Source organism: Xenopus tropicalis, chromosome 4 (genome assembly GCF_000004195.4).
Source record: "Xenopus tropicalis strain Nigerian chromosome 4, UCB_Xtro_10.0, whole genome shotgun sequence".
Classification (NCBI taxonomy): domain Eukaryota; kingdom Metazoa; phylum Chordata; class Amphibia; order Anura; family Pipidae; genus Xenopus; species Xenopus tropicalis.
In genome coordinates, this window is record NC_030680.2 from 31582766 (window position 1) to 31594429 (window position 11664).

Consider the following 11664-nt stretch of genomic DNA (forward strand, 5'->3'; position numbering starts at 1 on the left):
TATACAACTCACTGAGCGTTGCGATCCAAGTCAGTCCTCGGCCACTGGTCAGGGAGGAGGGTTCTTTATTCGTACTCTGGCCCCTGATGTCTTTATTCACATGAGAGACATTTGGTTTCCTGACTTGGTGGCAGTGAATGTGATACTGATGAGGGCAGAATTCAAAAGTACGGCACAATTCCAAAACACTTCTAAGTTCTAGAAGCAGTGGTTGGCAGAATATTTATTGATGGTGGGCACAGTGTGAAAGCCAAACAGGAAAAGAGTGAGCTTTGGAGTCAGACACCTCTGGGGTGGGGCTGTTCAAATGTAGAGAGATGAGATTTAGGTACTTGCATTCCAAGTACACAGAGGCCCAAACAGCCCCCGCCAGCCCAATAAATAGCCCTTCTGGCATTTGCCAGAGCCCACAGATTGCCAGTCTGGGGCCGACTGTGGGGCACTGACAAGAAATTTTAAATGGGTGGCTTTAAAATGTTTAGTATGTTTTAGAATGCCCTATTTCTAGCAACTTTTTCAGTTATTATTAGTTTGAATTATTTGCCTTCTGCTTATGCCTTTTCCCAGCTTTCAAATGGGGGGGGGGGGGAATTTGCTGGTGGGCAGAAGGAAGAAGCTGATGCGCATGCTAACACCCCAACCGATGCGCACAGGCGGCACAGCAGATGTTTTACTTTATATAGGGTTTGGGTTTTGTTCGACCAGGCTCTTGGATTTGACCAAATCCTGCTACAAAAGGCTTGGATTTAGTCAAATCTGGAATTCGGTGCATCCCTAGTAAATATCAATATGTACTTCATACTAAAAGAGGTGAACTATTCCTTTATATATGTTCCTGAATGATGCCTTATTTTAAAGCTTAGGGGGAAGGTTAAAAGATTTTGCAGAGGGGCCCAGTAACTTCTACTTATGCCACTGCTTTCTTTATTTAGGCCAAATTAGGATATTCCCTGCCCCCAAGACCAATGTTTTATCACATAGTGCTGCATTTAAAGTGTTTTGGAAGGGACCCTAGCCACAGTAGTGGACTACACCAGGTTGCACACCTTCCCCATTTGGCTACCAGGAGGCCATTATCAGCACAGTGGCAACGCTACTAGGAGATGGGCTAGGAGTTAGGGGAAAGGGGGTTGTACAAATGGAGCAGAGCCCCTGTGCAAATTGTGCGCTGGGCCCACAAGAGTCTAGCTATGGTATTGTTCAGCCATAGTTGCCTGCAGTCCTCACCTGTGTTTAAGCCGGGCCCCATTTTGGCTGTCAACTCAAAAGTGACCAAACCAGTATCAACCCGTTGTCACAACATTTTCCTAAATTTGATTCCTTCCAAAGGGTGTATTACTACCTAAGTAGTCCCGAAAGCTCACATTTTTAATCTATTTCATTGTCCAATCAAAGGTATCATCTACTTTATATTTTCTAGAGCCAACAAGTTCCTAGTGAGGCCACCGGCAGGTTGTTCTTCACCTTTAAATTATAATTCAACGTCTTGTTTTGTTAATAACTTGCCCTAATCATAGCAGGTGTCAAATTCTTACCAACATGCTAACAAACATAAAGTAGTCATGATTTTGCACAATTTGAAATTGCTATGTTGATTTGTATAAACAAATTCATCAGGCAGAAGGAAAATACTACATGCAGCTTTATTTTATACAGCCAGTTATAATGGTGTACAGTAATGCATTAGAACAACACTGGCAGCTTTATAAAACATATACACATGCATACAAAGTCTATAATTAAGAATACACACTGCTTGGTACATAATGGGCAGTTAAAGTGAGTGATACCACATTCTGAAGGCTCAAAGGGTTGAAATTTGAAGTTGATTATGTACTGGAATTGAAGCAGGGTTCTAAATGTGTTTTCATATATCTATAGCCCTTTTTGTGGTTGAAGAAGAAGGGTTCCACCAAATGTTGGACCGCAAAGGAGGGGGGAGGGGCAGAAGCAGAGGTGAACGAATCACCAAAATGATTTATCATGTTTAGGTTATTCTTATGGGTAATTTGAATTCATGTTATTTTTCTATAGCATGGCAAAGTAGAACTCAAGGAGCATGGACAATCCATGTGACCTGTACTAACAGCTGCTCTTTAAAAAAGTAGCTAATGGTATCTCTGGGATTCTTGGAGTTGGCTGTATGCACAAAACCTCTTGTTTTCCTACGTTTACTGTGACATTGGTATCCTCCAGCCATTTCCAGAAATCCCAAAGACTGCAGTCGCACACCAGTGTCACCTCTGACAAGTCAATGCTCTCGAGGGAACCCAGAGGGTCCAGGACAGATGATGAAAGAGTCACAAGGTTGCTTTTCCCCAGATTCAAGGTCTTCAGGGCAGTAAGGCCAGTAAATAAGTTGCTTTGGATTTCTTTAAATCCATTCCCAGATAAGTCCAATGTCTGTAAACTGGACAAGCTCCTGAACATGGTGTCAGGAATGTTAGACAGTTGGTTCCTGGCTAAGTTTAGGGATTTGAGGCTTCCCAAGTGCATAAAAATGTCTCCACACTCCCCAGACTTAAGCACCGGTCCCAATGCGTTATCAGAAAGATCCAAATATACAAGGCCACTTGTCCTTGTTATGTTACTCGTATGTGGTAGGGAGCATCTGTAGAGGGAGTTGCTAGCTAAGGATAGATATTTTAGGGATTGTAGTTCCAGGATCTGCCACAAGGACCTAAAGTCAGTTAAGCGATTGCTGGAAAGGTCTAGGATTGTGGCGTGTGGACAGAAGGATATAATGTTGTAAATGTCCGAAATTCTGTTCTGCTTTAACAAAACAAAAGTAACACCTTGAAGCTTGGTTGGTGGGATTTTATTAAGGGCATTGTCCCTTAGATTTAGTGATGTCAAAGCAGTAAAACTATCTAATGCTCCATATTGTACAGCACCAATATGATTAGAACTTAGATCTAACGTTTTCAATGAAGTGGCTCCCAGACCTTGGAAACTGCTGCCCATAAGTTCTCCCAGGAGGTTTCCAGACAGATTAAGGCTCACCAGTTCACCTAAACCAGAAAATGCCCCAGAGCTCATTCGGTTAATTTGATTGGAGGAGAGATCTAGGGACAAGAGTTTTGGAAAAGCAGAAAAAAGCTGAGGGACCAAATGGGAGATGAAACCATTGGACAAGTCAAGGATCTGCACATTGCTGGAATTTAGCCCAGAGAAAGTGTCTTTGTTTGGGTCTTTCAGATTATGGAACCCAAATCCACTTCCCAGGCCAGCAGTGTGCCTCATCTTGATATAGTCCACTTGAGTACCTGAAATTGTCCTAACAAAATTTTCTACCATCTCAGCATTCCAACCCATAGACGAGACATCCAAGGTCCCAAGGGTAATGTTGTTGAATGGATTTGTACAGTGAGGGGTACTGGAAAGTTGTAGAGGGTTGGAGGACATGTCAAGTAACTGCAGTCTCCTTCCTTGCAGGTTCTGCAGATCTTCACCACACAACATACTGACTTTGTTGAACTTCAGAAGCAAGAATGAAATGGAACTTAACTTCAGAAAAGTCGGATCAGGCCGTACTCTGCGGATATTGTTAAAAGAAAGGTCAAGCTTCTTAAGGGAGGTAAGATCCTTGAACATGCCGGATTCAAGTACAGATTCATCAAGACCATTATGATCCAGGAGAAGGACTTCTAACCAAGACAATCCCTCAAATGCTTCAGGGTGCAGATTGATGATGCGGTTGCCTCCCAAGTCAAGGGTAATCAAATTGGGAAACCCACGGAAGGCAGATTTCCCAACAGAAAAGGTGCCAGGTGTAACTTGACTACCTAGTAATAGAGTCTGGAGATGGAGAAGGTCTGGGAAGGAGTCCTGAGAGATAGATGGAATACGGTTGAAGGAGAAGAGGAGTGATTGGGTTTGAGGAGGTATATGTGATGGGATGGAATATAGGCCATTGGCCAGACAATTAAATACAAAGTGTGATTTGTCCTGGAATGCTTTGCAGTTGGAATTATTAGAAAGTGGCTGAAATCCGCTGAGTAATGAGACTGGGAAGAGGAGGATAATGAATGGAAGTAACATCATACCTGCAAAAAAACAAAAAAAGTGGTTGGTTTGGACATGGTAGAGAATAGCTATTGGGGCATAAGTTAAAGCAATGAGAATATCAAGTCGTGTGTGATACAGAAACAGAATGATACACACATTTACATCGCTACGATTCTCAAATGCAGTAGCTCCATGCAAAATACAAACAGAATCCTCTAATAATGATTTTGCAGAAACACAGTTATCTGTGTGTGATACAGGGGAAGAGTGTGGGATAGCAAGTGTGTGATACAGCTGGGTGCCATATAGGAGCAGTATATGCTAGCTATGCCTAATATAGCATTACAGTAAGCTTATGTGATCATGTGAAACAGCAGGGACACTTCTAGGAAACTGTGCAGTAACTAGTGATACATTTAGCAATGTGCATTTATGTGCAGTGTTCCTGATTTTCTGGTATCTTTATGTTACAGAAGTGAGAACTGCATGTAATTTAGGTAATACTCACAGGTTTCCTAGTCACTCTGTTGGTACCGGAGCCCTCTCTCTATAAGATGTGTAAGTGCCTCTTGCAGTCAGTGTAGTCTCTCCCACTCACTGCCGGATCACTTGCTTTCCCCTGTATTTAAATATCTGGATCCAGCAACTTGTCGGTGATGAAACAGAGTGCTGACGTCAGGCAAACAGATTCATGTTTAGTAACAAAGAAAGGGAAATTCGTTGGGGTTTCCCCCCAATAACCTTCTAGAATGCCTTCCTGGCTAATTGCCACATAGTACTACAAACACACAAGGTCACATGCTTCACTCCATAGAGTACAAACACTGTGGATTTGGGATGTTTTCTTAAAGTTCCTTGATTAATTGTTTTGTGATTCTCTTCTAACTTCCTTAAGAATGTTAATGGCCATCATATTCCTCTTTACTGATGCATGTTGTTTTTCTCATCCTGACTTTAGTTATCCTCCCATGCTTTTGGGCCTTTCCCAGTCTCTGTTATATAGGAAATTCTTGTACGTATTGATATAATTCTCTGAAGTTGCAAAAAAGAACTCAGTTCAGCAATGCAGGAATACTGGGGTCTCCATTCAGGGTCAGACTGAGCCCATAGGGCACCGGGAGAAAACCTGGTGGGCCCCATTACTCGTGGGCTCCACCGACCCAGACCTGATCCCAACTGACACTCCCCCGCTAATCTCCCTAGCCCGACTGTTCCGAAGAGGGGTATAATGTATTTGCTTTTGGGGAGAAGAGGGGGTTGGGTGGGAATCATGAGCCCCTGGGGTGTGTGGGGGCCCCTGTGGCAGCTACCTTGGTGGGCCCTGCACACCCCAGTCCGACCCTGTTTCCATCTGAGGGAGGAAACAAAGTTACACAAGTCTGGGATTTCTAACTTGATGTTTTCCAGCTGTTGTTAAACTACACTTGGATAGACAACATGAAATTTGAGCTTTTTGGTAATGTACTGCATCTCTTTGTTTACAGGAAAATGAAGCCTTTAAAGAAATTTACACTGCCCATACAGTCAAACATGGTGGGGGTTACCAGGACCCGTGCAACTCTAATTATGCCACCGATACTAAACCTGGTGTCAGAAAGCTGGCGGTCTCCCTCTGATCAAGATTTTGTGCGGGGAGCAAAGGGTGTGTTTGTGTGCTCGCTGCGTTTTCAGATCTGCCTAGGCACTCCCAACTCTAGGCCCACTACTGCCCAAGGCACACTCCAAAACACACTCAGGAATAGACAAAAGGTTAGACTGGCCAGCAGTTTGTCCAGACCTTATCCCACTGAACCCTTGTGGATGGTTCGGAACTTCAGTTGAAAAAGGCATCCTCCAAATCTTGAAGAACCGGAGCAGTACGGACCCAGGAACGGTCAGAACTGACACTAGAAAGCTCATCTAGGACTGTAGGAAGCTGTGGATTTCAGTGATTCTTTCCAAGGGCTTGCTACTAAATATTAAGTCTAGGGTTGCAATAATTTTGTCAATCTTTTTTTAGATCTGAAAGAATAAATAAAGTTCTAAAAATAATAAAAAACATTCTAGTGAAACGAGTCATTATTTGGAAAAGCTAAAGCTCTTATGGATGCAAAAGTATGCCCTATAGTGTTATTTCTGAAAGTACTGGTGTCCAATGTCTGGCTGCACCCTGCATGTAGCCCCGGCTGATAATTCTGTAAGGGCTCCATTATGGCCTGCTGGCACTTGGGTGTCTGAATGAGAGGGTGCTTATGTGCTTCCTGATCCTCATACATATAGTGCTGCTAAACGCAAGCAGAACACAGAATTGAATGCAGAGACGTGCAGGACAAAAAGGGTTAATTTATAACGCTGGACACTGTGCAATATGCAAAAAAAAGGGGCAATCTGACATATTTTCCACTTTGGGTCCACAGCTGCATTCTGCTCTGTGTAACTTACCACAGGCCACTGCCCTCTGGGGCGCTGCTGCCATAAGGTGAACTGAGAAACTCGCCCCAGGTGGCAGCGCCCAGCAAGAGCTGAGCTAAAGAGCCAAAATTCCGATTTTTAACACTCTCTGCACTAGTGATGCGCACCCTCTCACTCCCCCTCTGACGCAAATATACCTTAACATTAATTAAACCCAATAGGATTGTTTTGCCTCCAATAAGGATTAATTATATCTTAGTTATCTTAGAGAAAAAGTATATAATTTGTAAAATTTAGAATTATTTGGTAATAATGGAGTTTAAGGGAGATGGCCTTCTCTTTATTTGGAGCTTTCTGGATAATGAGTTTCTGGATAACGGATTCCATACCTGTACATGGAAAACATTTTTACAGGTACTAACAATTGAATTCCAGTTGAAATTCTTTCTCTTAAGTTGCTGGAAGAAAGTTCTCTGCTTTCCGCTTAATGCAGGGAGCCAAGTGCCTGGCTGAACCGTGACATTAACATGGAAGTTCCGAGTTTTTAAGCGTGCATATGCCAATTAGGATTCGGTTCGGTATTAGGCTGAATATTTCATGAAGGATTCGGGATTCGGCCATATCCCACAATAGTGGATTCAGTGCACTTTACCTTTAGTAATTTGGATCTCAATAAGTCTACTAAAACATAATTTAAACATTTAATAAACCCAATACGATTGTTTTGCCACCAATAAGTATTATTTATATCTTAGCTTGGTTTAAGTACATTTTCTCAAATTTGAATTATTTGATTCAAACTGAATCTATGGAAAATAGCCTTCTTGTAATTTGGAGCTTTCTGAATAGCGGTTTTATGGATAATGGATCCCTTTTCATAACAGATATATGTGTGTAATTAACTCTGTAAATAGCATGCACAACTTGTATTATTTTCTCCTTTTAAGGAAAGCATGAAGTCTTCATCTATTACTTTCCCCCAGCAAAGGAAGGAAAGGTTACCAAGGTCCTGTGTCTTGGAGACGTCTTGTTCTGTAGGTAGTGAGGTCACCATTTATGTTTGCACAAGAGCTTCCTTTTGTTAAAAATATTTGTAATGGAGGTGCCGGCAGCAGCCAGTAGGGTGAATGTGTTGCAATAGTGTGAGTGTGTAAAGCAGGGACTGGCACTTAAGTTAGTGATGATCAGGAATAGCCGAGATGGCCATTACACAGGCCAGTAAATTATACCCCAATGGGCTCAATTTGTGTAAGCATAGGGGCCCAATGATGTTGCTGTGGGGCCTAATAACCAGTCATTCCCCTGATGGAAAGTTCATATAAAAGATGCTGATATCATTCAGTAAATAGATCCCAAAATAAACAGCTGATCTTACTCTATAATAAGCAGTTCATCTAAATGAATAATTAATGTGCTAATTAATTTATTGAGGTTTGTCCCTACAAAGCTTCTCTGCATTGTCTTTTGCTTGAAATGCAATTTTGTTACGTTTGTAGGCAAGTTATGCAGTTTTATAGGCAGTTTTTGCAGATGTTACTGAAGTGTTGGCTTAACTTAATACATGACTTATGCAATTTTCTTAATTGTGACTAATGCAATGTGACTGGGCCCCCTGGTGACGGCCCTGCTGAAACTGTGCGCTGGGTACCCACTGGTATTACTGCTATAACACAATGATGCAGGTGTGTGTTTGTTTAGGGTATAAAAGGAATAAAACACAAGCATTTATTCTTTGTTTAACTCAGTAGGTGATGCAAGAACCAGTTCTGATAGCAGCTAGCTGTTCAGTTAAGTGGAAATAAGGGCAAGACTTGCCAGGGGCACTATATAAAGGAACAGTAACTTCAATAAAAGAATGTGTTTAAAAGTCATTAAAATATAATGTATTGCTGCTTTAGGCACACACTACATTATAGTTTAATTCTTTAAGACACTTAATTTGTTGGCGTCACTGTTCCTTTAAGTTCTGGACGTTTGTGTGGATTGAACTAAATACAAATATGCATGGCTGCGATTCCTTGGCTTCACAATAATCTAATGATATTTCTCAGGATAGGCTGTGGTAAGGAAAGGCTTTTCTTCTAGAGAAGGAGTAGCGCTGAGGTGTGTGAGACTCCTGCTAGTGGAATGACAAACTTACACAAGAGATAGGAAACCTGTTGCAACCGCAGGCTCACTAACCAGGGAGCTGTTACAGTGCAGACGTGCTAGTCATGGTCATTTACAATAAAGAAATACAGTAATGGGAGGGGATGTTAATATAAAACTTCTTTTGTTTTTACAATGATAGAAAATGACAACTTGTCAATGTCTATTTCTAAATATAATTGTACAGGTATGGGACCCCTTACCTGGAAACCCATTATCCAGAAGTCTCAAAATTATGGGAAGGCCATGTCCCATATCTAGTCTATTTTTAAGCAAATAAGTCTACTTTTTAAAAATAATGTCCTTTTTCTCTGTAATAATAAAATGGTACCTTAGCACAATAAGTATCACAGTTGTACCTCAGAATAGGACAACCAGTCAATGTACTATATGTAACGCACAACACAACCAGTCTCTCATTAGAACCTTAATACAGGTATAGGACCTATTATCCACAATGCTCGGGACCAAGGTTTTTCTGGATAAGGGGTCTTTCTGTAATTTAGATCTTGATACCTTGCGTCTACTAAAAAATCAATAAAACATTAATTAAACCCAATAGGATTGTTTTGCCTCCAATAAGGATCAGTTATATCTTAGTTGGGATTAAACACAAGGCACTGTTTTATTATTACAGAGAAAAAGGAAATCAATTTTAAAAATCGGAAGTATTTGATTAAAATGGAGTCTATGGGAGATGGGCTTTCCGTAATTCGTAAGCACAACCATTTATTCCACTATTCCTCACCCACAGCCCAATCAGTCACACAACTGAACCTACCAACATTATAAACAGGCACTCAATTTAACCTAACCCATAGCACAACCAGTCACAACCCGTTGTGGTCAGTTAAATGATACTGATTTTATACTTTTGAATAACCCTTAACAAGACTTTAAGAAACCAATTCCTGTACTTAATCACGCATCTATTTAGTGTGTTAAATTGAGAATATTAAAAGTGTTCTCTATCCTTTTCATTGGCTCTTGTCCTTACTTGTTGCACAAACCCAGGGCTGCCATAAAGGGGCAACGGGCAGGGCTCTGGGTATCATTTGTCCCTGTAGGGAGCATTGAGAATGGTTTGATCTGGGTTAGCATTATGCTCATTAGCTTGACTTCACACTTTTAGGGCTCTGGCACACAGGAAGATTAGTCGCCCGTGACAAATCTCCCATGTAAAATCGCCAAAATCGTCTGCGCAGCGTGTGCCATCCCACCGGCGACTTACATTTTCGCCGGTGGGATGGTAGTTCGGGGAAATTAGTCGCCTGTGACAAGGGAGATTTGTTGCGGGCGACTAATCTCCCCGTGTGCCAGAGCCCTTAACTGTTAGAAGCTATACATGTACTTGCACAGTACAGATACGGGATCCCTTATCTGGAAACCTGATATCCCAGAAGCCCCAATGTTAAATATTGGGTATTGCAAAATAAGTTGTATTCCAGGCCTGAATGGGTTAACATGGTTCAAATGTGCACACTGACTCGCCATACATACACTATCCCTCACATATACCATTGTTCCCTAAGTCTGGAATGTGATTGATAGGAAACATATGGTCTTAGGGGTAATACAGTGGGGGAGGATTTTCTAACAGGGATATATATCAGCAACAAAAGGCTGGTCTCACATATACAGTATACAGACACACACACCCTCACACAAGCTCTCACTTACACACATTTACTCTAACACACATGCATACATTTTGACTACTTTATATGAATACATACATACTTTGTATTGTATTGGGAAGCTGTCAATATTGTTTTGACTGGCTTAATTATTGGTAATTTGTATGTAACTTTTGTAACTCTTTTCCACACATTAAATATACTTTAAATATCACCTTGGTGAGTGGTGTTTGTTGACCATAGTACTTACACAAATATATTAGAGAAAGGATAATTATAACACCCAAATTATAGGAAGGCAATGTCCCATAGCGTCCTGTGTAAGCAAATAATTCTATTTTTTTTAATTATTTCCTTTTTCTCTGTAATAATAAAACAGTAACTTGTTCTTGATGGTAACTAAGTAGCATGAATCTATATTGGTGGGAAAAACAATCCTATTTTAGGATTTAATGTTTCTTTTCAGCATACTTAACATATAGTGATTAACATTACGGAAAATCCCAAGTCCTAAGCAATCTGGATAATAGATCCTATGCACAGATTTGCCTTTCATATGTACATGCATTGTATGAGGAAGCCATAACTGTGACCATTATGTGACTTTAATCAAGCATTTATATCAACTTGGTGAAATAATATTATGAATTTCTTATTTGGCACACACAAGACATTTTCTTGCACATGTTTAGGTATTAACACTGGGGAGAGAATATTTTGCTTTGGATCTGTGTGTCTGTGACAGAAATGTTCAGCTTGCAGCAAAAGTCTATTTGGGGATTCTGGGAGCTGTAAATCCACTGTAAATTATATTGACAGTTTCCCTTTGGCTTCTCCTACCTACAAATACAGGAGCATGGGATGTATCTGGGCTTTGGTGTGTCCCCAGTTATTATGGATCTTATAGGGATGTATCTGTATCACAATAAAAGCTTTCCTGGCACAAACCCAACTGTTTATTACTAAACCTATGCCTGGCTGCTGCAGCTGTGACACATGGTTTTGGGGTAACACTGTGTAAACTATGTCTTCAACCAGTCAGTTGCATTGTCCCATCCCTAAGCCTGCTTCAGCCTAAGGTGATTGGCTGTCTCCTGTCACATGTTTAGCGTTATTGCTAGAGATCACAGCTCATTACCTGCTCTCTCTGTAAGTACATTTTTCAGCTAAATATTATAACTTTATGTTTATCATTCATTAATAGGATGGAATTGCACATGTTGTAGCATTATGTATTTAGCAGCAGACAGAGATTTCTGCACATTCCCTGTGCCACTGACAGTGCTAAAGAGCCAGGGTGGCAGTTAATGACAGTTGGGCAGCAGCTTTATGGATGGAAATATTAAAACATATCAACACAAATGTGTAGGGATCTGTCAGTATCACTTTGGTCTTTTGTGTCTGTCTGTCCTTTTGAAGTGATAGTTGCCAGAATCTTTACTTATTTAGGGGGTGTTTAGCCAACTGCCAAACTCTGTTG

The 11664-nt window shown here is 41.0% G+C and overlaps 1 protein-coding gene across 1 annotated transcript; it reads right to left on the reverse strand.

Annotated features, from left to right (window-relative positions):
- Window positions 1–1624: 1624 nt before the first annotated feature.
- Window positions 1625–6040, reverse strand: LOC100489423 (toll-like receptor 5). The gene is made up of 2 exons (XM_002937504.5): window positions 4517–6040; window positions 1625–4046 (listed from the first exon to the last, which is right to left on the reverse strand). Exon 2 carries the CDS (start codon window positions 4042–4044, stop codon window positions 2083–2085), a length of 1962 nt encoding a protein of 653 aa, XP_002937550.2. The 5' UTR covers window positions 4045–4046; window positions 4517–6040; the 3' UTR covers window positions 1625–2082.
- Between the last annotated feature and the right edge of the window lie 5624 nt (window positions 6041–11664).

Bases quoted from the DNA above. Each gene is read 5' to 3' on its own strand.
- LOC100489423 (XM_002937504.5), bottom strand. From the start codon at position 4,044: ATGATGTTACTTCCATTCATTATCCTCCTCTTCCCAGTCTCATTACTC.